The sequence below is a fragment of the Ixodes scapularis genome, unplaced genomic scaffold (assembly GCF_016920785.2).
Source record: "Ixodes scapularis isolate PalLabHiFi unplaced genomic scaffold, ASM1692078v2 PGA_scaffold0__279_contigs__length_252992795, whole genome shotgun sequence".
Classification (NCBI taxonomy): domain Eukaryota; kingdom Metazoa; phylum Arthropoda; class Arachnida; order Ixodida; family Ixodidae; genus Ixodes; species Ixodes scapularis.
In genome coordinates this window covers 22,806,599-22,832,688 of record NW_024609835.1, presented here as the reverse complement: position 1 = coordinate 22,832,688, position 26,090 = coordinate 22,806,599, and the positions used below count along the sequence as shown (strand labels likewise).

The following is a 26,090-nucleotide window of genomic DNA, read 5'->3' as shown; positions in this document are numbered from 1 at the left end:
AAAGTGAGCGCGTTGAAATAGGAATTGTTGTGCTCCGCCTTGCAACAGCGTTGCACGAAGGATCGGGATGTCTACTTTCATTGGGGACTTTTTTTGTATATCGCATATGCTGCAGATTTCTGGTCTTGTGCATGGCCGCCAGCTCAATCTATGCTCAACGTGACGACAAACGCTCCCGCTAATAATGTACAGCATTATATTACGGTTTATGAGAAGTCTATTTTTTACCATAAGTCAAATTTGGGAGTTTTACGTGCCAAACCTACGACGGGCATCTGGCACGCCCCAGCGGAGGACTGAGGATTAATTTCGACCACCTGGGGATCTTTTGACGTGCAACCGAAAGCTCGGTTACACGGCGCCTTCTCCGCAATAAGCCTCCGTGTTTACCATAAGTAGGAGAAAACTCGTCGCGCAACAGTATGTCGAGCAATACACATCCGGGAATTGGTTCGCGTTTTAAGGCTGTTACATTACAAGGAACGTGACCATTTATTCCAAGCACTTTCAAAAGACAGAATATGCATACTTGCTTTCAGGTAATTACAAAGCAAATAAAGAAATGCTCGAAGCATTTTAAGCGAGACTGTGTTAGCCAGCTGCTCGTGACGAGAGCTTAGAACGGGCAGTTTTGGCGTTGCAAATAACACGATACAAGAAATGTATGGTATATTCAAATATTCATTTTTGATAGAGCAATAAATAAAACCCCTAAACACGCCTATTATGTTAATAGTCATTTTAAGCATAGCGTTGCTCCAGGCTACCGTTGGCTACCGGCACGGCAACGCTCCTGGCGCGCGCTGAATATTGTGCTTCAAAGGCACAGTGCGAGCTTCCGGTTGTAATGCTACACCGCATGGTAACCTGCGGTAACAAACTTTCTATCAATTACCAAAGAGCAGTCTGATCACGTGTTGCGATGCACTAAAACCGAGACAATGAGCAGCGAGTTGCGAGCCTGTGACACGAAGACAGCAATAGTGTGAATGCTGCTCTTCCAAAGCTCGACGGTCACCGCGTGCAGGTCACTTTTTATACCACTAATGGCCAGGCAAAGCGCAAACATGATATCTTCGTCACCCTAAAAAATATTCTGCCACAAACAGTGACGTGGCCAGTGCCTAAAACGTGCTCGCCCACCATAAAGCTTGGCAAATTGAGGTTTCTACAACTTTTAATTATCAGCACGCTCGTTTTCCTAACACGCATCAACATCTCCGTCGCCTGTAATATGATCCTGTCCTAACCGCTTCCCATTTGTAGACAAATAAATCATTTTTAGCGCGCTGACCAGCGTCAGCGAGCAGGCGCACGGGAAATCCTGGAAAATCTATCCCCGTCTCTTCCGCCATCTTGGAACTACCGCCCCGCCACCTATAGGGCGTTGGAGTTGCAAATAGAGTTTACTTGCAGAACCAGCATTGTGCAGCTGCTCTAAATTGTTTGTTTTTTTGTGGACATAGAACATACTGCTTTTCTTTCGCTCTGTCTAAAGGTACGTCGGATGTACCCGGTGCGCAGAATCTGAAGATACGTCACACGTACCCGGAACGTGGAGTCGAAAGATACTTCAGACGTTCCCGGTGAAGCCTTTTCTGAAAGATGCGTCGGACTGTCGAACCACTCCACGCTTGCACCGAAGCTATCGACAAGCCACACAGCCACTTACGGACATAGGGTCGGTATGCTTACGATGTGAGGAGAGCTCTAGGTGCGGGCACAGAATGTCATGGACACGGGCAGCGAAAATCACACTTCTTTGAAAACAAATGAGCAAAGGCAGCCCATAAACATGCGCAACTGCATTAAAACATCAGCGTCAAGCGAATGAAGTCAGTGGTGCTATGAAGTGCGTTTCAAATGTTTCGCAAGAGTAAGACCCGTCGATCGGCACACTGCCATTCAATAAATTGCGCCCTAGTTCGGTTTGAGACAAAAACCACAAACAAACCTTTTCCGGAATGCTAACTGATGTTTTGGCTTTCCAATCGAATCTGTTTTACTTGAGGAGCAAAGCACCATTTGACTGAAAAAGAGCAGCGGTCCTAGCTGTCCCGTCACCGGCAGGGTCCCAACTGTCCCGTCATTGCGACAAGTTTCCCCATAGAAATGAGTAGTTTCTAATGGTTTTCCTCGACCGCTGTAACTCACTCGATGCTGTTGAGTGCTCCACATTCTGGAAGTGGTGCCGCCACCATGCTAGTTGTAGTCAACATCAACTGTCTACATTTGGCTGGGCTGTATATGTTCTGCACATTATTACAACACATGGATTAATACAGCCATGTTAATGCAGAAGATGGTGATAGACCACATCTGCTAAACTAAACGAGTTGTCTTGTTGATCGGCGGAAGTCGAATGCCACAAGATGGACACACTTGTTCCTTTGCTCTGTTTTGATGGAAAATCACTGGGCTGTTGTTTGCTCTAAAGCTCTACCAGTGATTTCGCCTGTTTTCTCTGTGTTACGGGACGACCGAGACGACCAAGTCCAGTAGCGGGTGTGTTTGCCGTTCGTATCGATAGATGGCGTCGAGACCAGCGTCTGAAGGTGCAGCCAACCAGCGAAAGATAGCAGACGAAATCCGTTGGCAGTAAAAGCGCCGTCGTTATCCAGACCCATTTTTTTACTTTATGTTTTGCTTTTATTGTTTGCATTTATTTTTTAACCGAAGGTACATTTCCAAAATATATCCATTTTAATAAAGCATGGTCGTTGCGATAAGGAGGTAGCGCCATCTATCAATACGAACGCCAAACATGTCGGGAATTCCTCAAGGAAGTGTACTTGGGCCGACTTAGTTCAGCATTTTTATCAACGATGTGACGTCTTCCCTGCAGTGCACACCCCTTTTGTATGCAGATGATTTGACAATTATGCACCCAGTCCAGAATCCCTCCCAGTATCAGCAACTTCAGGACGACCTCAACACCGTCCATGATTGGTCTGTGGCAAACAAGCTCCCCCTGAACATTAACAAATGCTCATCAACCCTCATTACCACATCAAGAAGCCATAACACCAGACAGCACAGCTTCCAGCTGAACGGAGAGGAACTCCCCGCCACTAACCGTGCAAGACTTCTTGGTGTGACAGTAGATTCAAAATTAACCTTTTCGCCGCACATTGGGGAGGTGACCTCAAAAGCCCGCCGGATGCTCGGATTTGTGCGTCGAGTCACCCGAGGAGCTGGCGCCAGTGCATTGCGGGACCTGTACACTGCTCTAGTGCTCCCACAACTCGAGTATTGTGCTTCAGTTTGGGACCCTTACCAGAATTCCCTGAAAGCGTCCCTTGAGAGTGTGCAGCGGCGTGCCGCCTACACAGTCTTGCGGTGCCAGGCTTCCCCTGGACTGCCACATTACCGCGACCTGTCCACGCAAGAACTTCTGAGGATGGTGGGGTGGAACCCCCTAGCACTTCGCCGGCAGGTTGCGTCACTCCGGCTCCTTGCTGACAGCCTCCTCCCAAAAGACTTGGAGCTCCCACTGGTTAAAAGCTTGCGCCTTACTAGATTTGGTGGGCTACAGCCACTGTTCGGTCGCACTGTGCGTCACCAGAACTCTGTCTTGGTGAAGTATGTAACCCTCTGGCGCTCGCTGCCAAAGATGCTGACCGACTGTCCACCCCAAGAGAAGGAGGACCTTAAAGCCTGGTGCAAGGAGGCATCGGACTTCCTTCAGCAGTGATCTTCCATGGAAAAAAACCTTGCATGCTTCATTGTCATATTTATTTATTTATTTGTTTCTTTCTCACAATATGTAGTAGTGCGGCACCACAGGCCTCGGGTATGGGCCAATGGCCTTTCTGTGGTGCAGCAACCCTCCAGGGTTGAATAAAGATATTATTATATTATTATATTATATTATATTACACCCCGCCACTGAACCCGTCATCTGCGTTGCTGCCCGCCGTAGACCCTGGCAAGTTTCTTGGCCTTGTTTTTTACATAAAGAGAGCTACGCTTTGTAATTTTACAAGAAAAAACCGACCTATAATTTACATCTTTGACGAAAAGTTGAGATTGCTACGTGCAGGTGTCAATTTTTACGGTCCATTTTAGATAAAGCCTGGCGACTATAGAAGCTTTAGGAAATTTTCATGAGTGTTGTGCTGCTCACGGGCCAAACCTATACAAATACAAATTCACTGTTGACCTATCTTTTTTAAGTTAGTATTTCAATGTGTGTAAATAAAGCAGTGTATCACCCCTACAATGACTGTCGTGTCCTTGTTCTTAAAGCAATGCAAACACATTTAAAACTGCTGATCAAGTGGAGAAGCCAAGTACTGCAATACACATCTTGGTTTGTATTTTGGACCATTTTTTTTATTTGACATTTGAGTTTCTTGCAATGCACCAAATCCACCTCAACAGAGGCTGGGAGCCCTGCAATGTGACTTCCTGTACATTGGTTTGTATCGCATAAAAAAAAAAAAATTCTGTTGGATAACATGCCACGTAAATTGGATAACATGCCGATGTAACCTGTGGTTTCATCAAAAAATTTGTTTAGGTATGGTTCATGAATTTGGCCCGTTTAGAAAAAACCACATGCGAGTGCAACAGTGGCAAAGTTGTGGACATGCATTCACTATTCACAGGGTTTGATCAAGGGACTTTGGAAATTACTCAAAATCACACAAATAGCCCACATCTCGTTGACAATGGGAGCTATTGAGATTGGTACAGGCCGGTCAAAGAGGTGAAAATTTTTAATCCTCTGAATTCGTCTCTCTACGTGTATCCGAAGCGAGGCTATTGCTTCCGTTTCCCTTACTTCCTCGCTTGTAAAATGTCCTCTACGGAGGAAGGGAGGTGTGTTCAGCTGAACGCCAATGTTGGTCAGTTCGTCCCCAATCTTAAAGCCTTTGTCAGCCATGACTGAGTCGTCGTCATTAAAAGCCAGCTTGAGAAAACCACTTTTCTAGACACTTTCTTTATCAGACATGGACCCAGTGAACAGATCGGAGAAAAAGGTCACTGTGCCATCAGGGGATATTCCGACCAGTCCTTTCAATGTGTTTGTAGACTTGTAACATTAAAAAGTTGCCGACTGCAGGGCAAGCGAGCTTGAGGCTTCGCACTTAACTTCAGTAGCGTCAAGAATCACCCGTGTTGACGGATAACGCTCTTTGAATGCTTGCAGCATGTCATCATCCACTGCCTGTCTAGGCAGCCACAGTGGTAGCTGTCCAATGTGAATGTAGATATAACTAATCCAAGTTATGCATATTTTCGAAACTGTCGCAGTGGAGACTTTGAACCTGTATGCGAGGTTCTTTTTCAAAAAGACCAAGCCGAAGGCGAACCAAAACCAAAGATAGCTGCTCCGCAGAAGACAAAAGAGGAGGCCTGCCAGCATTTGTGGCATTGTTGCTGTAGGTAGTAGACCACACTTTAACATTCTCCCCATTTTCCCTGGTGCCAAAAGGTCCAAAGACTCCGAAACTGTGCATAGCTTGAAAGCCCCGTATAAAACTGGACATCTTCCAGGCTATCCTTAAAACACTCAATGGAAAACTTTCTACTTGCTTTTGTCTTAAGAGGGGGCGCACCTCAGAGCCCCATAGAGAATACATGAGGTTTTTCACCAAATTAAAAAAATTCTCACATAATAACGGCTGCGCGGATCTTCTTGAAAATTTCGGCTTTAAAGACATTGAGTCATTATCGAGACACTAAACGCAACAGATGTTTCATCATAAATTTAATTATATTCTTTAAAAAATCATGAAAATGGTCAAAACCGGCTAATTCGGCACTCTTGCGTTCGGAGCGAATTTACAAAATTATCTAAATTCAAACATAAGAAGAATTGCGCTTAATGTCTTCTAAATTTATTACGGAATCGAATAATATTCAAATTATTCATGTAAATCGATTTGTTCCGTAACTACAGCAAATATAAAGAACCAAGGTGTCGGTGCTTGTTTTCGTCGTTTTTAAGGTACCTCTCTCTCCCGTGCGGTGGCGCTCGCTGTCCACGAAATGCGAAATCGTCCGTTCGGAGATCGGCCGGATCGGCACTGTGCGAGGTGTTCTTCCGCGGCCGTATTCCGCGCCCGTATCCTGTTTCATTCTGCACGCCGAGGCGTCAGTGTGCATGTCTTGCTTTCCTGGTTCTCGCTGGGTAGGTCTCCGTGTTTTCGCAAGTGTCAAATTCACCTTGGAGCTATGGGTCGAAGACAACCGTCCTGTGGCAAGCGGACCGCGAGGTGTTCCACAACCTCGCGGTCCGTCAACGCGTCGTGCTTGTTTCTACTTTTTTTTTTTCTTTTAAAAACGGGCTTTTTTTTCTTGACGCAAAGTTTTATTTTATCGTTATCCTTCACACAAACGTCCTTCGGCCTTGGGGTCGTGGAAATTGGGGATGAAGCGTGCACAGAGTAGATCGTTGTTTGCCTCCTTTTTATTTTTCACGGACGTCCTGTGACCTCCGTACGGTTCGTGGTCACCGCAATCTAACGCGGGGAAAAACGGGTCGCCTGCTCTGTAGTCAGGGTATTCCTAGGGGAGGGTGATAACTCGCTGTTCTTCTGGAAATTCACATATCACCCAAAAAGGTGACATGGGTAATGATTACGGTATGTTTTTTTCCGGTGTTTATTTTTGAGCGAAAATCGGTGCATGTTTTTCGGTGCTTATTTTTTAATCACCAGTGTATTATGGGTTGAACGTCTTGTGATGACGCTAAAAAGCGTTGATAACCAAAGAAAAATGCGATTGGACAAGAACATTTCAAATTTCCAATTCTATTCACATATCCATTACGCTCTTCTCGTGGGAGCATCTATCCTGACGAAAAATGCCAAAGTCATTGAGCTGTGAACGCATACTCAGTGTACAATCTTTCGGCCTAGAGAGGTATTGCGCACGCTCGAACGCGCTTCACAGCCCAGTAGACGAAGTTGGTGGCACCCAGAAGGCGAGTTTTTGAATGGTCTGTAGTAGGCAAAAGAAACAAATAACAATCAACGCATATCAGCTCTTCAAGCGAAGAAGCGCGTTTCTAAGGTCAATGGTTCCGGACGGCACTAATGTTGTTGGCGTTGTCGTAAGATGACGTCAGTTCATACGAACTGACGTCATCTTACGTGATCACGTGACACAAACACGTCATCTTACATGATCTCGTTACACGAAATGACGTCATCTTACGTGATCACGCTGCACGAAATGACGCCATCTTACGTGACCACGTAACACGTCATCTTGTATGTCAACCTCTCCCCACAGCAGCGCTTTCCGGGCCCGTGCAGTGCTGTAGTCGAAAGCAAGCTCCCTATGGCAAGCGAAAGCTTCTGAAGTCTCACATTGAGAATACTCGCTAGCGACCGTCTGTGGAAGCTTCGCACGTTGAGGTTTTTGTCGAGATCGAGCCATCGTGTTCCATTAACTATAGTTGAAGTTATCGTTCAATAAAGCCCTAAAAAATATGAATGTAGTTGGTGTAGACATCAAGATCTAATCAAAAATGCGGTTTGACGTCAATTAACGTGCATATACAAGTGTAGAAAAAAATGAGTTATTTGTGCATAGATGTTTAAAAAAGTGTTTATTATTCGACATAGGACTTTGGGAGAAGGATGTGTTCAGATTTTTCTCGTGAGCGCAAATATACCTGACGCAATAAATAGTGACGATTTCATCGTCCCAGTGGTGAGCAGGTGATTTCTTGCTCGAAACAATGATGCCATTTCGTAAACCAAGTTCTGTGACATATGCTTTTCCAATGTCTGGTCACTATTTTGTAAACCTTTCAGTCCAAACGAGTGTACTGTTTGTTTTTGTTAGCTTAGGAGGGGGTCAAAGAGCCTATCTTTTTGTCTTCCTCTAGGACAGACGTACAGAGTTATACCGCAACACGCATCTGTGGAACACACAGCCATCGCTCTCCTGTTGGCGGTACAGTAGCAGACGACACAACGCAGCTCCGTAGTCTATCGAGGGCACGGCTAGCCGCGGCCCGTAGCGCGACCGTTCAGACTTGGGAAATGGTTTTGAAGAACCGAGAAATGGTATCTTGTGTACAATAATCACATGTCGTTAGTATACTAGTATTCTACTTGCTAAGCCAAATAAATATTTGCAGCTTGTGAGAATATGTTTGCGTGACGTTTTAACGTTCACACTTCTGACGGATGTTAGCGAATCCTTCATGTTCGTGGCTCGCAGTTATCGGTACCCCCTCGGAGTGACTTCACCATATATATTTTTTCTTGCTTGCAGGACATCATAAAAATCACAAACACGCGAGAAAAAAAAAATCTTATGAGTACGCGTGATTTTGAGCTTCGCAGCTCTAAAGATGCCCGGTAAATGTCGTCCAGTCTGTTTTGTCTATACTCCGTTTCACCGTAATTTGGCAACCCTCAGTCGCGGAGCAAAGCACGTGACAGCTACTTTTACGAGCAGTACTATGGCACCTGCGGCGCGTCTCAGACTGGTGTGGTTAGCGTCTTATGCTGGCCATACATCAAAAGTGGTCCCGAAGTGCAACAAATGACGTCACAGAAGACGGAGTGTCACGCTGTTGCATCTCGCGATCCTGGCAATTCATCGTAGAAATGCTGGCGAAAACCACGAGGGAACACGAGTGTCGCTGTCGTCATGGCGTCCCAACGAAAAGCAATTATACAATTTCGACGTTTTTGTAATTCGGTAATTTAAATTACTGTATACAATTTTTAAGAAAGTAAAGACATCATAACCAAATAGGAACTTCCGTGCCAAAACATGCAGTGCGAAGTGAAGACAACTACTATCTTTTTTTTTTCTTGATGTCCACAAAAAAAAGGCTATGCTGCATCGATCCTACCGTTTTTTTGTTGTTTTTTTCGCACATTATGTGATGTCCTCTAACACGAAAGTACCGACGTAAAAGCGCTGTAGAGACGATATAAAAACAAAAATTTAAGGGAATCGAGCTTTGTAGTAAACGGAAAAAAATAAATAATTAACGACTTTTTACGGTAAACACTTCACCTTTAAGTAGAACTTCAAAAAAGTGACGGTTACGCGCTTTCATGCCCATTTCAACAAAGTTGGGAGAACGATGTATTGCATCTTGTGAATAGACATGTGGAGCAGCATGTTTATGTTAGAGGCATTCTGTGTAACCGCTGCGCAGTACCTGCCAAAAGAAGATATTATTTGGGCACAGTCTCAACCGTTTCCGTCTGTGTGTGCTACGAATACAGCAACTCTTTTCGTAGAAGAAGTGATGAGGAAATGGCGTGCCCTTGATGATACGATTGTGATTATGAAATAAAATTTTTAATCAGCCAATTATTGCGACCTGTCCGGTCGCCTGGAACCCCGACAACAACTATCGTTCTCTGGAAAGTTCATTCTAATATTTACACGTTTTGTGGAGTTCATTGAGCGAATAAGAATGTTCCAACGATGAGCTAAACCTACACGAGTTCCCGAATCCAACTCGGCGCTTTTGAATTTTAGCGCCGTAGATAGTTCTGCGAACAGAGTATACTTCTGTGCAAATATTCGTCTAACAGTTTTGCAACGTTGGAAAGCATCGGAATGATTCAGAATCACTGCGGAGTTGATACTCGGGAAGATAAGACGAGCACTTGGGAGAAACGGACCGTGGCATTTGAGACAGGGGCACAACCGGGGGACAAACGTGCTACAATCGCATACCCTTCCAAGGTCATCGCTTAGGCGACCGCGCGCGCGCCCAAGAAACCTTTTTTTTCTTCTTTTTAGGGGTGGTGGGGGGGGGGGGGGGGGAGTGGAGGGGAGTGGTGTAGGCGCTGATTGTCTTCCTCCTTTGTGGCTTTTGACAGACGCACAACGAGACTGGCAGAACAAGCGCATGATTCATTTCTTTCGATGGAGGCGTTCTGTCTGTGTATGCGAACATGATTTTTTTCCCCTTTTAGTAGTTAGTTGTTCTTGCCTTGACTCGGGTCCCAGTGGGTGCGTTGTCGTTGTATGCCCACTATTTTTTTTTTTTTTTTTTTTAGTTTATGGTAGTTTTTGCGCTGATGGGGTATCAAGGTAGACAAAAAGTAAAAAAAATGAAATAGCGCCTCGACAAAAAAAAAAAAAAAGTTGTTGCGATCAGGAACGTTTTCAAAGCCATTTTAGGAGCCTGCGGTGTTACCACAGGTGCAGGATTGAGAGCGTAACCCACGCACTTGAAGAGAAGGGGAAGCTCTCGTCTTATTGAAACTCTCTTTTATAAGTTTCCACGTCGCGATTGTCCTTCAAAATCAACTGTCATTTATTTCTCGCTTGTGGCTTCCAAGTACTGGAAGCCACGACTCGAGCCACAATAGTTTTGTGAAATCAAGGTGATGAAATAAAAGTCACACTCGTTTTCCTCTCGATGGAAATTTCACGCCAGCTCGCTGTCTTTGATGGTACCTTGAGCGTTTCCCAGCAATGCGGAGAGTTAAAAAAAAACAAAAAAGAAAAAAAAAACACGTACGATGGCATCCTTTGCGGGATGAGGACGATTCGTCACATGCGCATTCGTCACAGGACGATTGGTCACAAGATGATTCGTCACATAGGAACATTTGTCACAGGATGACTCGTCATGCGGGCAACTGGTCTCATTGATCGAGCAGGGGACGATAGTAAATTGTAAATTTCAACATCTGCCCACATACCCTGATGAGGAGTTTCACAATTTTCCACTGTCACGTAAACCAATGGTTATATAAACTAATATTACAATACTCATTCGCTTTTCCTTTCATTATATTACGGGTCTTCAGCAGGTTGATCTCAGTTGCAGGCTTGAACGAGCAATAATCCGACTGGCAGCCAAATTAGTTTTTAGTTTTGCCTTGCATACACCTATTCGACAAAACCAACAAGTATCGGAATTCCTTCTGCCGAATGTGTACGAGTACCCCTCGTGCAGCATCATGGCTCTCTCTGTTGCGATCACCTCCATCCTTTTGAATGTAGTTCAAAAATAGTCGCTCTTCTATGGCCTCCGCATTCACCGTTCAGGACGGACCCAGATAGCTAGAACGTCTGTTACAAATTCTTTGACCTCGAGAAGCGAAAGACATGCTAAGATAAGAGGTGACCGACTTTCTGAGGCCCAACCAACATTCAATGTTCGGGACCGAATCAGAAGCTAAAACGTTCCTTACAAATTCTTCGCCTTTGTCCGCCCGAACCAAATTGAACAATACATTTTTGGGGGGACGAACTATTGTGGACCGGTTGGCCGCGTGACGAGTCATCCTATGACGAATGTTCCTGTGTGACGAATCGTCCTGTGACCAATCGTCCTGTGACGAGTGTGCATGTGACGAATGGACCGTATCCCATCCTTTGCACACTCATTACTTCTATAACACTGAGCCACCTCGTATCCTTTTGATTTTCTTTCATGGTACTAATTTCTTTCTGCGGATTACGGCTGTTACGACGCTAAGTCTGTCTGCCCTTCGAATTTGAACTTAGGCTCAGATCAGGGACGAACCAGTTTAAATCAGGAAAATATAATTAACACTGTAGCAAAGTAAATCTATCATATCGATCGGAAATACGATTTGGCACATTCCATCTGAACACATATTGTGCACAGCGAATGCAATAGCGAGTCAGCGTGCAAAACGCCGCCACACTGAGCTACCATAACATCTCAGCGATTTTTGCATAGCACCGAGCACGGAAAAGAGAAAACAGTTATTCATTCACATAAACGAAGCAAATTTATTTAAAGCCCGGACACTCCGTAGGTCCAATCTAGCTAAGGTTATCAATAGACTCGACCATGTCATTTGTCGAAACAGATAAAAGACGTTGGCAAAAATGATTAGACTGAATAAGTGAATCTAACGCACGTATTTTACCAACCGACGGTCGCGCGCCTTCAATACCCTTTCCAATTGTCATTGCGCACCTTGGACACACTTTGGGAAGCAATGCATATTTACATCGCCGCCCGAGGTCTCAATTAAACGTGTAGTGCTGACCCAAATAAAATGCTAACCTGACTCTCAATTGCTCACCGCAAAGGACGATTTCGAACAGGCGGTACTGTAGGTCACTTGAGATAAAAAAAAAAGAAGAAAAACAAGCTATAGAAACGAGCGTCGTAAAAAAGGGGACCGGCATTTTTATTCCTACCTCCGAACAGAAACGAGCGCCACCCACTGCATCACACAGCGCAGAGGCCGGACTCGGTCACCGCGCGTACACACCAAGCGCGCGCGAGGGAGGCAGAAACTTCCTGTGCCGGGAGAACACGGCAGATTTCGGGATCTATTTCACGCAGCGGATAACGCGGGCCTTTTCACACCTCGATACTGGCGCCATCTAGAAGTTGCGCGTTCAACCACGTTTCGAGCCGCGCACCATCTGGTGGCTGAAACGGACGAATAAATAGAGGTACCGCGCCCTCTTAAGCGTGCGGCATTCTTCCAGTGCAAGCTCAAGCTTCCGTTCAGCTTTGTATAGAGCCTGTTTAGTTTGACTCAACTCTATTTCCCTAGCATCTAGCTCCCTGCATTTTATAAGAGCTAGCTCAAGCTCTGAACACATCTCCTTCAGGGTGTCTTCAGCCCCTTTCAGCGGGTCTTGAAAGCTTCTCAGTTCAAACTGCAGATTCTTGATCAGTTCGGCTTGGATGGCAGTCTGTTTCTCGAGATCTTGTTGCTGCAAAATGCGCATGATGTCATCTCTGCACTGTATAACAATCTGATCCTCGTAAAAAGTTCTTAATAACCTGTAGACGGTCATCACTGTCTGCATCAGCGATCGAGTTGCCGGTGTCCTCTTCGTTCGCGACGCTGCTTTCATCTGCGATTGAGGAGCTTGTCGCCTTTTCATTGGTGACGATGACTGCGTCGGCGATCGAGTTGCCGGTGTCCTCTTCGTTCGTGATGCTGCTTACATCGGCGATTGACGCGCTCCTCGCGTTTTCGTTGGTGACGATGTCTGCGTCGGTGATCGAGTTGCCGGTGTCTTCAGCGTTTGCGACCGTCGGCGATCGAGTCGCATGTCGCGTCCAAGTCGGCAACGTCGTCGTTCGCCGATCCTTCGGCACCAGCAGTGGAGAGCTTCTGTTTCGGTGGCAGTGGTAGCCTTTGACGGGGTTCCCTCCTCGGAGGCCTTGCAGCAGTGTTGAAAGCAAATATGCTCGGCACGGCATTCTGGCGCAAGAAGCGGCGGCTACCAGCATAGTTTGCGAGGTAATCGCTCTGCTGAAAGTGCTTCGAGCACAGCCGCGTGTACTTCGTGATCTGGAAGAGTATTCCCTCGTCGCATTTTATAGTGATCACCCAGTTCTTTCGAACAACAGGATCGCTAGGGAAAGAAAAAAAGGATACCTGGGAAAGAAGAGCGGCCAAATTTTAGAGTCGCAAATAAGCAAAGCCCAAATGAAGACTGCAAATTTAAAACCTTGTGCGCATGCTCGTAAATAGGATGGTTATTTTTGCTGCACGAGCTCTCGTGCATCTCTCTGCACGCGCTAGCGTGCTTCTTATCTTAAGAAAAAAGGAGCGCATCATTTAATGACTCGTAGCAAACACAAAGCGTCACCTTGTCTCTGAGGTCATCCGTCACGCCTTTCTGTTTGCACAGAGGCGCGCAGCAATATTGTGGCATCCCGAGAGGCTCGATGGGTAAGCCTTGCAGCGTAATGCAACAGGCCGCGGCATACCACATAATGGCGGCCGCCAGCCGCGAGCAGCGCCCGCGGATTGTTTCGAAACGGCGCCGCTAGATGGCACGGCATAGGTAAAAGGGTCTATTGCCTTCGTTGCAGCGAAAGCTCACCTGCCAGAGCCACAGTGCCTTGTTTTGAAGGCGTGCATGGCTGCAAGCCGCCAATCAAAACAAGAGAGGAAGTACACTGATGACTGGATCCTTCTTTGTTTGATTCTTCACATTCGTACGCGATAGGGCTACAGGTTCCCGTGAGAAAACGTGGTCCTTCCATTGCCTTGTGTAAGGAGATTAAGGCGCTACATATCTATGCTGGGGTTCGAAATCGGCTTTGACAAGAACTTCTTTGCTGTCCTCAAGAAGAAGTTGCTGGAAAGAAAGGAATTTGAACACGGCACGATTCTCTTCAACGAGATGCAAGTTCGGAAAGCGAAATATTTGAGTACGAAAACTATGTCATATATTGGCCTTAGTGATGATGATGACGGTGCCACATCTAAAGAACTAGATGACCATACCTTAGTGTTTATGTTGTGCCCGTTTGGCGACATGTGTCCAACCGATCAACGCTTTTGCTTCAAAAAATGCATGAGAAGGAACGCTGCTGGCGCAATTGCTGCTTCAAGCGATCGTCATGTTGGAGGAAGCAGGAGCAAAGGTATATGGATTTATGTGTGATGTAGCCAGCACGAACCGAAGCATGTGGAACATTTTGGGGATCAGTGGCAAAATGGAGAACTGGAAATCTTTTTTTGAACATCCCAGTGATCCATTGCGGAAAATCTTTGCGTTCTACGAAGTAACGCATCTGTTCAAGTGCATACAGAACAGGCTGAAGAAATAGAGGTTCTTGAAAAAAAAGTGGGGCTTTAATAAAGTGGTCGGACAATGCGACAGTACACAAGCAAGACCAGTTAGTGCCAGCTGGCTTGAGGATTTGTCCTAAGATCACCAGCTCTCACATATACTTCTCAAATACCGAGACGATGAGGGTAAACTGGCCACGCAAGTTTTCAGCCGTTCCATGGTCGCTGGAATGGAGTATTACAAGGAGAGCAATGCTTCCGAGCTTTAAAACTGTGATGCAACGAAAGAATTTACACCGATTTTCAACGACTTGTTTGATGCGATGAATCGCCATTTCAAAAAAGGAGTGATGTGGCAAAACAGTGATTTTGCCATGATCATAAATGGGCAAAAGTGGCTCGACGAGTGAGAGCTACAGCTGGTCAACAACGCAATTTTGAAGGACATGTTCCTAACAAAAAGCATGGGCGAAGGCTTGGTAGTCACACTGCAGTCCACAAAAGACATGTGTATCTTCGCCACACATTCCTGCGACTTGAGGTATGTGCTCACCAGAAAGTTCAACCAGAAGCCAATTGAACGCGTTTTCGGGAAAATATAACAAGCTGGATGTCAAAACAACCACCCAATCATGCCAACGTTTCTGCAGTTGTACAAAACATTGCCACTGTACAGCCTCCTAAAGCTTCCAATGTTTGGCAACTGTGCGCTGGTTGAAGGAGAGAAGCCAGCTTTAGACACTTCTAATTTCAGAAGTATAGTTCCCTCAAGAAGCCAGACAGACAACATTGACATTGAAAATGAAATCGGATGAATTTATTCTGCAAGAAAAATGGGAATGCGAAGACCTTGCATCTACATTAAAGTCATCAGTGCCAAAGGTCTCAGATTGCATTGCTTATTATCTATCAGGATTCCTCAGCAGAAAAATTACGAAAATGACCAGCTGTGACCCTTGCTTGGCAGCATTCACTGTGACGAGAAGTGATTTGGCAGAGGCTGCCCTGATGAACTGCAGAGCAGAGGAGGACTTGTAAACCCTAAAATTCACTTCCACCGGATGTTGAAACCTGCTGAAGAGTTTTTTTCGAAGAACGAATATAGCCAAGACATTTACTGGGGCACCATTGATCATGTTCTGGAAACCTGTGCACTCCGATTTTCATGCAGTAAGCACAAAGGGGACGTCATCTCCTAGTTACTCTACGTCTATGTGAGCATGCGCATGAGGCAGCACCGCAAACATGTAAGCTCCTTGCTAAAAAAGGAGGTACAAATAGAAAGAAGGAAGCACGACTTTGTGGTAGCTGAAAGAAGTGGCGACTAATTCATTTTTGTTTTGTTTTGAAGAACGTGAACATTACGAAATTGTTCAGTCACTCGTTTCTGTAAATGTTTATTTATGAAATATGCAGCTTGTGCTCACTCCTTTGTGTGCTATAAAGGTCTCATAACCAAAAGCCCATGTATTGAATAAATGTGCTTGTTTGGTATAAATTCAATTTAAATTTAAAAAGGTGCTCATGTCTTATCCCAAGCAACCGACCTCAGAGTTTGATCCTGGTTAATTTTTCCAAGCTGCAATTTTCCTCTTCAAGATGATGCTCATACGTTTACGTCTGTGCGTCTTAGGATACTCCATTCGCAAGGTTCCACATGAATTCATCAAGCAGATCATGGGGTTCCAGTTAAGCAACTGGCAAGCAAATCACAGGGTGAGGCAGATCGCTCGGAACAAAATCTCTAATGACCTCCGCGTCATGCAACAACTTCAGCCCTCTGTGGTGTGCAGACATCTGGGACCCAACTATGATCGTCAGGCAGCCTTCAGGTTTCGAAGAGTCAGACAGCTCCCAGCTATCGGACTCCTTGGATCAATTTCTCTGTCACCTGAGAAACGCTGGAGACATGTAAACCAAAGCCCAACCAGAGCCCTCCCGTCAACTTGTCAGGGTTTCAGCTGTCCCCGGCCACGTATAGCCTCCTTGCCCATGGACCTAAGTTTGCCCCGCCCGTGGACAGCTCCAGAGTCGACGAACTGGCGGCGGTGTACGAGATCGCCGCCAATATCCCGGAGGATAGCCGTCAAGACTTTGTTGGTGCTGGAACAAGGGCTGTGTGCTTCCATGGTGGGAGCAGGAGAACCAAAAACGCCTCTACTCTAGTCATCAAAAAACTTAAGGCCGGTGAGCTCAGGTTACTTCAAGCTGACAAAACGGGTCAGTTCATCTTCCTGAACAAACAACAAATGCAAACAAATCCGACGAGGCCCTCAAAAAGTGGCCTTCCGGGTCCCTCAGGTCCAAAATGAAGGCGCTCTGCGACTCATCTAACCTCTCTTCTTTAAAAAGTGCCTTTCTTGCCCCAGCGAAGCAAAACCTCTCCATTTTCTTTTCCGCTAAAATGCACAAACCAAGCATGCCTTTCCGTAGCATTGTATCCGAGACGGGGTGTTGGCAGAGCCCTTTGACAAAGTTTCTGCAGGAATATCTCGGCACATTAAAGCTCCCCCAACCTTTCCGAGTAAGAAATTCGGAAGACCTCTTTCCCGTGTTGGATGCCGGCACTGAAGCTGTACGAGCGTTCTCTCTCGATGTTGTCTTGTCTCGATGTTGCGCCTCTAGCTCGTTCCTCGCCTTCCTGAGGCGGAAAAGGGAAGAGCTCTAGTGAGGGTCCCCCCTGTTGTATTTAAATTTTTCGCAAGTTCTATACACACTATTTAGATGGCGCCACTGTCCACCATTGCGCCCGTGTTCTCAGGGTCGCGTCCCCGTGGCGCTCGACCTCCATGTTGTTTACCGTTGAATAAACAGAGTATGCTTCAGCCACCAACCGTATCGGACGTCTCCTTCTTTCCGGGGCTCCCGCGCCCCCGGCTCACCGGTCACCACTTCGGCATGTAAGAACCTCGTCTCTTCCGCAGGCCCACGCAGGTCCTGCGATCCCTTTTATTCTCTCGGGTGAACGCTTTTCTTTTACTCTACATTTTGGTGATGAGCGAATACTGCATTTTGGTGACTGAGCACGGGATAATTTTTTTTCCCGTGCTCTGCTTTTGAGCTTCGTTTTGAGAGGGTCCGAGCGGTTGGTTGGTTGTACTCCCAGTCCGACAGACTGGACATGTATTTTCTTTTCACTCTTCGCGTCATCTTTGATGTTCGAAATGGCGTCGTGCAGAGTTCCCGACAATTTTCTCAGCACGCCTGGCGAACCGATGACGCCGTGGCAAACATGGAAGCGCGGCTTCCTCACCTACCTCGAGACGATCGACGCCGAGGATTTTCCTTCAAAACGAAAGAGGGCGACTTTATTTTCATTTCTCGGCGATGAAGGATATTGCGTCGTTGATGCGTTCAACCGAGCGGGTCCAGCCGTTAACATGACTCAAGATGAGTTCCAGGTCTTGCTGTCCGCCCTAAATACCCATTTCGCTTCCGCTCAGAACATCATTGTTGAGCGTCGGAAGTTCGTCAACCGAGTGCAAGGTCCAAGAGAGACCGTTCTAGAGTATCTTGGAGCGCTCAGACGCCTAGCTTCCTTTACGGCGAGGCCTTGGAGAGCCGCGTCACGGAAATGTTCATTTCGGGGATCCACAGCACAGAAGTGCAGGATCGTCTAATCCGAGAGTCTGACGGAGCTAACGCACCTAGCCTCGATCATGTTGTCCAACTAGCACAGCAGTTCGAGCGGACATCTCAAGATTGCAATCTTTTCCGGCGTTTGTCAGACCAAGGTCCAAACGCTTGGCACGTGGTACAGCGTGTCCAAGATGGCCGTTCTTTTCAACCGTTGAGCGACTATGATGCCCAAAATGGCGAGGCATCATCTTCCCGGAGAAATCGGCATCCTCCTCCCCCGTCTCCCCGAGACGTGAGCGTCCTTCTCCTCCTCCTTCCCTGTCGGGTTGCGAGTTGAGACCTCCTCCCCCACTCATCCGCCGGCGTTCGCGCCCACGTTTTACCCCCATCGAGGAGCTTGTGCGCCCGTCGTGCGATTTTTGTTTCTTTTGTGGCCGCTAGAGCCACGCGCGGCAAGATTGTCCGGCATCCACAGTTACGTGCTTCTCGTGTGGTTGTCAGGCCACTTCGCCAACGTCTGCCGAAGTCATCCAAGAGTCTATCGTTACCAGCAGCAGCTGGCTTTTCCTGTTGGACGGCGTTCCTGTTGAACGGCGTTTCATATTTCAGGGCATTTGTTCCAAAAGGATTGGCGGCAAGTTTTCTGATTGCCGAAAGTCGCAACTTCGATATTACCATATGCTTTACCTGCAATTAATGTCATTTTACATGAATTTCTCAGACTAGCTAGAATGTTTAAAATATTTTTATTTTATAACTTGTTAATTAAGAATGCTGCAATTGGTAACAGTGATCATAATTTGCCAACTTTAAATTGCCATAGTTGTTCATGCATTTGAAATTGAATTATAAGCAACAAATTACATTAGAGTATGAAAATCTATGCATTAAAATATCTCAATTGCAGTATTATTAATATGAATTGTCGTAATGTAGGCCCCAAAAAATGCCACAAGCACAAAAACACCTGATTTAACTATAATAGCCTTTACCGAAAGGTCTCATTTCGATTTCTCTTCAGCACATGAAAACCTCTGACATTGTTATTGAGATAGACATAAATACTTGATGTGATATAAAGTCCTATGCATCACATGTTGCCTTAAAAAAGCAAATACCTCTATTGTCTGACTCGAATTTTGTTTTGGGGTTTTTGTAGTAAGAACAGCGTTTCTTAATTTATACGTTTTGTGAAAATATTCTAAACAAATCGCCCATAGCAATATATCGTAAAATTTTGATTGATTTTATTATTCTTGTGCTGGGAATAATGCTAAATCAATCACCTAAATTCCCAAAAACCCATTAAAGGGCCTGCAGGTCCTTATTTCATATAACCTTTATTCGAGCAAAAAAAGGCTCCAAGAACACACAAATACCTGTGCTGATTTTTTCAACAAATACAATATTCTGTTAATTTACCTCTAAGGTACAAGGAAAACCCTGTTTTTAAAGGGACATTGAAGTCTCCAAAATAGTTTTAAGTCACTGGATCGGACATGCATGCCACAAAATAAAGTTTCTGCAAACAATTTCTTTAGCATAATAATTGCGCTGTGAGGCACATCTTGAGGTAGGAGAGAAACCGAAAGAAATGAAAACATATATCGAGATTAAATCCAAAATAAAAGTTAGTTTCGGCTTTGTTACTGAATCAAAGTGTCTTTTTGAACGCTTAGTTAACTATGCAGTGATGCTGATATATCTACGTACCGGATCAGCCGTCATTCATCGGAAGGAATAATGTTCACGTATTAATGTTCTGAGCTCACGAATTTGAGATGATGCAGAAACTGCTGACAGAGTGTATATTTTAATTATGAGCATGTTAGACATTGTTTGTTTATCTGATGCACAAACCATACTCATATTAGTAAGTATGTCTGATGATAATTTTTTTTCTACATACAAATAAAATTTGGGCTTAATTGTATTGTTCACAGCTGCATGTTTTCAGCCGATTTACTTGCGTAGTAAGTTGCAATTTCCAAATGTTTCCAGGCCCAGAAAAACAGCCATGGATTCCAAGTGACAGGAGCAAAGTGTGCAGCCTTCATTTCAAGCCAGGAGGCTATACATAGTCTTCTGGCTTGCCCTCTCTATAGTATAGAGAGGGCCTGAAAAGATGGAGGTTGAAAACAGGTGCTATACCATCGATCCTCCCTGACTACCCGGCTTATTTGCAGGCAGCACCTACAAAGGAGCGACAAACATTGAAGCATAGGGCTGTGGCACCAGTTTCTTCTCTGACCCATCAAGATGCCAAGAAAAGGTGAATGCACTATCTATTGCAGGCTGGTGTTCATCAGAATTCTCTTAATCCTGGTTCTGGAGTGCAGAATTGTGCACTTGAAGCCTAGTGGTTAATGTTTTCTTTTTTTTAGCTCATACCAATTAACAACACTGACTTTTTTTCAGGCTGGATAGCTCAAGAGTTGCTGGTTCTGGCGTTGATGCCACAGCTGCGATGGTGTCTGTCACAATGGCTTTAGGGCAGCTTTCACCTATGCTGCTGAACCCTGGAACTGTGCCAAAGTCATCTCCCAAGCCCACCACACAGCCCCCGACCAAGTCCCCACCAATCAAGTCCTCGCCGGAACCCACTCTGGAACTTTTGGAGTCCCCCTGTTCGTAACCTACGCTGAACCCTGGGCCTGTGACAAAGCCATCTCCCGAGCCCCCCACACAGCCCCTAAACAAGTCCACGCTGGAACCCACTCTGGAACCTTTGGAGTCCCCCTGTTTGGAACCTACGCTGAACTCCGGGCCTTTGCCAAAGCCATCTCCCGAGCCCCCCACAGAGCCCCTAACCAAGTCCTCGCCAGAACCCACTCTGGAACCTTTGGAGTCCCCCCATTTGGAACCTATGCTGAACCCCGGGCCTGTGCCAAAGTCACCCCCCGAACCTTCCCCACAGCCCACCATGGAGCCTGCTCCTGTGCGAGCTAGGGCAGTGAAAGCATATGGGACTCGGACCAGGCTTTCAAATCCACGTCTCATAAGGCTCCTGAAGCAAGTGAAAACCGTCACAAGAAAATGCCAGCGACTGCTGAAGAAGAGAGACGAGCTACAACAGATGGTTTCCGCTTTGCAAAAGCAGGCAACGAAGACAGAGGCTGTGATAAACAAGGAGACTTCTTGCTCTTGCAGGTATGTACAATACTCTGATATAGAAACCAAACCACCTATAAAAAGCTAAGGAAACTTCCAACAGACGTAACTCATTTAGGAAAAGGTCGATGCCGACAACCCAAAGGCCCTGTTCCTTCGAGAACAGCTGACGTTCTTGGGTGCCCCAAGAAGGCCACTACCGTGAGGAGACATCCACAACTGCATGCTGTGGCATGCTAAGTCTCCATGTGCCTACCGCCTTCTCTACAAGACTGGCATCCTTTCACTTCTCAGTCGTTCCACACTTCAACGCTACATCGGTGCATGTACCGAAGAGGTTTTATCACCTCTGATCAAGCAGCGACTACATGTGGAGGCTAAACGGCATTCCGGACAGGTGAGACATTTTTAAACTTCTCAGTGAGCGCGTTGGTAATGATGTAGGTTTAGAAAGAGTTATACACGTAAAAACAGGGGACGGGACAACACATCTTTTTTTGATTTGATTTGACATTGCAAAATTACATTTTGCAATGTCAAATCATTCTCAATATATAGTTGGTATGTTATTTGCCATAATCCTGATCAGACCAGTGTTTTAATTCATATGAACTTGAATTTTGGGGGTTTAAATTGCTTTCATAATTAATGTTTTGCTTCATCACCAGAAAAGGCTCTGTAACAGAAAACGGTAGAGGAATACAACATAAAAGCAACAATGATAGGTCCTATTGGCACTGCTTATAGGATTGCCTTTGTATTGTGATGTCAATTTTTCTAGGCACTCAGTGGGTTTCTGGTGATGGATGAGATGTCGCTCATGGAGGCAACAACCTACAAGAAGCAGCCTGACACTGTCCATGGCCTGGTCGATCTAGGGGGTGCCGAGTCCAACTTCAACCTCCAGGATCGCCTTGCAACTCACCTTCTTTGGTTCATATTTGTTGGATTGTCCACCCATTACAGGTGCTTATTGCAAGTGGCACCATGAAATTATTGTTCATTCAGAAAACTATATGTATAAAAGTGGTGCCGAATCTTTTTATATCGAAGAACTTTTTTTCCTCTTGCAGATTGCCAAAGGACTACTACATTACAAAGGCACTGACTGAAGAGCAGCTCCAACTGCTGGTATTGAAGATGATGGAATCCACCGAAGAAGCTGGATTTCAGGTTGTTCGACTGGTTGGTGACAACCAGAACCCGAACTGCAAGTTTTTCTCCAACCTGTCAGGAGGCAGTATACTGCCTGTTGTGACGTGAGTACAAGCAGCTGTCAGATTTAGGAGGTGCAGAAAGACCAGCGATTTCACCATTTGCACCGATTTAACATAATTCTATAGAATTTTGTTTGCTAGATACTGAAAACCGTGAACACAACCATTTTTTTTAGTCACCCTCTGGATGGAGCCAGAGAGCTGTACCTCTCCTTTGACTACTGCCGTGCGTGAAAAATGTGAGGTTACAGTTTGTGGAGGCCAAGAGGATCTTCCATAACAATGAAACACTGATCCTTCCTGACTGTTTGAGGTAAAATAAATGCCCGCTGTAATAATCTTCCCAAGTATATTAGCTTATACTTCTCTTATGCTAAATCGTGATGCAGGAGGCTGTACAGCCTCCAGGAACGCCAAGGAGCCTTCAAGATGGTAAGGTGCCTCACAAAGAAGCATCTATGGCCCTCCAACTTCGAGAAAATGAATGTTGGGAGAGCAGTCGACAGCTTCTCGCCTCGGGCGAGAGAAATACAACCTTTCATGCGCAAATAGGTCGTCCGGAATCGTTCAACCTAAAGAAGATGTGTGAATTGTGAATGTTTTCTTGTCATTTTCAGGTGACCTCCGTCCTGCGGTTCCTGCAGCAGCACGGCCAGCGATTGGTGCTCCAGATTTTGAGGGTTGCCTCCCCACCGTGGAGTTTATGAAACTCAAGTATAGGTGCTTTGTGCTCCACAACCTCAAGAGCACGACAGTGCATGTCACCAGCCAGAATACCATAAGGATGCCCTTCTAAAGTCCAGACGACGAGAGGTAAACTATAAATATTTAGCAGCCAATAATTCGGTGCACGGATATCAACACTCTGGCAGTGTTGACGTTCGTGGAGGAGCAGGCACATGGTGACAAAACGATGTGGTCCTGGTTTGGGACAATGAACCCGATATCTCGCATCTGTGTCTCCTCGTTTGCTACAGGAGTACCACCACACTAGTGTGAATACTGGTACCCGGAATATACTGCGGAAAAATCTGTGTACTTCATTCTTGGTCTTTATCCTTGTTTTTCAGGCTTTCCTGGCTACAAAGCGACTGCCTGGCATACTTTGTATCATGGAAGGTGAGCACAACTCACAAGATGGAGTTCCTCTCTGCAGAGGCATACAAGGCCCTGAGGGTGACAACCACGTCTACTGTGCTTTGCGCACGCAATCTTCCGAAGTCCTCTAGTGATAATGCAGAGTCGCTTTTTTCCACAATCAGTCAGCCGAAAGGATCAAATGACCAAACAGATGCGTACTCAGCACTGTCCACACTTCAGAAGATCTTGGTAACAGGAATTCTTCACTCGTCAACCAGCGCCAATGTGGGAGTGTGGTGGGCCCATTGGGACACACGTCAAAGCTTCCTTCCCTCCCGGTGGAACAGCCTACTGCCAGCCAGGACCTTGGCAAGCTGCTGCGCCCTCACCTTGCTGTATTGTAACAATACCTCTGTATGCCATATCCCTACATATTGCTCCGCTGTGCCTTTCTTTTTATTCTTCCTGCGAGACTGCTATGCTGCCATAGAATGAGTAGATATCGTTCTAGCACCATATTTTGCTTTGCCATGCTTTTGTTCTTACCCTTTCAAGAAGACTGCTATGCTGCTATAGAATGAGCACATATGTCACTTCATTCTAACCATTGAAAAATATTTTCTAGGTCCTCCCCAACAGAGCTTGAAAGCAAGCGCTCTCTGCCTGATTGCTGGGTTCCTGGTTAGAGCTGTTCAGAACAAGATTCAGTGCAAGGGTTGCTTGCTTAAGCTCAAAGCCCCACACTTGTGCTCTCCGACGACTGCCCTGACAGCAGGAATAGACAGGGGAGGGCTGTCGCACCCTACGCTGACATTTGTAGGATTTGTCAGCCACCTTGAGAGGGCTGCAACTGGTGCCGCTACGGTGCTGGCAAAGGGCTGCAGCCGCTATACTTTCAGTAGTGCAGTTCTGCCTGCTCTCATGAAGAATCCCTTCTTTGAGTTCCACCGGGACTGTTCCGTTGCGCACAAGAGAGCCCTAGTCAGCCTCCTCCTTTCCAAATTTATGAGGCCATTCTTCGCAAACCTCACGAATGGCATGACCAAGGCCCATGCCAAGAGGAAAATGCTTAAAAAAAAGCCAATGCCAAGGAAAGTCCTCAAAATCTGAACATAGCAGAAAACTTGTAAAGAAGTGATCCGTTTTTGTTTTTTTCCTAAAGTACAGCAGTTACTGACTTTGCTCATTAAATTATGAGGGACTGACTTCCCATTGGATAAGCATCCTTATAACTAAAGTGACTTCAGGTAATAACTATTGCCATTTGGTAGTGAGCATGTTGGAAACAATGCATACATGTCTCTATAGTCGTTATTTGTAATGCAATATTTTTTTGACCGCAATGTTTTTGTACAAGCTTGCTAACGGTGTTTTTGACTCTTCATTTGTTACTGAACTGAATGTGAATGTCCCTAAAAGACTCTACCAGCATTTGCTTGTTGCTTCATCCTTCTGGTTTGTATAACACTGACCCATCATTCGTATAACTGGCTTCAGCATTTTTCAGTCTACCTGTGTTAATAAATTGTGGCAGATGTGAGCATACACCGCATTGATGTTCTTGTTTTTGACAGATATTTAGACCTTTCTTGTTCTTGGAATTTTCATTTGTTTTACTGGTTTCGAGCTAGTGTGTCACTAATGAAGAAGTTAGTTGTCTGTGTCCTAGTGAAAATAAAAGAATAATATTAAATACTATACCGCTTGTCTCTGTCCCTCCTATTTTAACCATTGTTATGAGTTTGCCTATTTTAATGGTCCATTTTAAATATTTGTATGCTTTTGCCTTTCCTACAGCATTATTTCAAAAGAATGAATACACATTTTCTTCAATTATGCAATAGTATGTTCATTACTGGCCTGGCAAAATAAAATTTATGAGCGGACAAGAGCCATATCCAGAAACCAAAACTAAATCTTTTTATTGAAATTTGGAGTATTTCTGGGTGTGCACTGTTCACAAAAGGTATCAAACTGAAGCCGGTCATATTAAGTGAGAAAAAACACTGCACGTGTGGCCACGTTACAGGGCTTGAAGCTATACTGATTAGCAAACACTCCCATTTGTTTCTGTTGTCTTCACATGAACTTAGCTCTTCTCAAAGGAAAAAAGAAATACCTCAATTAATAGACCAACAATAGAAAGCGTTGTCGCTTTACTCGGTTTACAGAACATGTCAAGAAAGCTATGCGGTTGCCGATAAATAGGTAACAATCAATCAAACTCGTGGGTTTTGTCAACACAACCGCCGCCCGTCGTGCGTGACCACGCGCGCATTTGGAGATGATACGTGGCAGCGCCTGGTGGATTTTGCTATGCACAGCCGTGGTCACGTGATATTTTTCGGTACACATGCTCCCGTAGAGAGGGGAGAGCTGACCTGGTCGCCCTTTATAGAGTTGGTCATGTGCAGGAATAAGTTACTGTGGTGCAATGTATGATTACTAAGGTGTTTGAAAATCACTATTGCATTGAGAAACGCTTTGTTTAGATGACAGCGCAAAGCTGTAGAGCCTTAATGGTGTGCTCAAGACGTTTTTGAGATAGTCTGTTCTTGGTGGTAACTTATCTTATGGGCTTCAAGCATCCTACAAATTCAAAAATTATGCTTGTGCGACGTCTACTTCT

General features: G+C 45.4%; 1 protein-coding gene and 1 pseudogene across 1 annotated transcript; both read left to right on the top strand.

Annotated features, from left to right (window-relative positions):
* Positions 1-2,881: 2,881 nt before the first annotated feature.
* LOC115316976 lies at positions 2,882-3,694 on the top strand. The gene has a single exon (XM_040221869.2). It carries the CDS (start codon positions 2,882-2,884, stop codon positions 3,692-3,694), a length of 813 nt encoding a protein of 270 aa, XP_040077803.2.
* A 17,395-nt stretch (positions 3,695-21,089) lies between these two features.
* LOC120842643 lies at positions 21,090-25,138 on the top strand (annotated as a pseudogene).
* The last annotated feature ends 952 nt before the right edge of the window (positions 25,139-26,090 follow it).

Excerpts from the sequence above, each read along its gene's own strand:
- LOC115316976 (XM_040221869.2), top strand. The coding sequence starts at position 2,882 with ATGCACCCAGTCCAGAATCCCTCCCAGTATCAGCAACTTCAGGACGAC.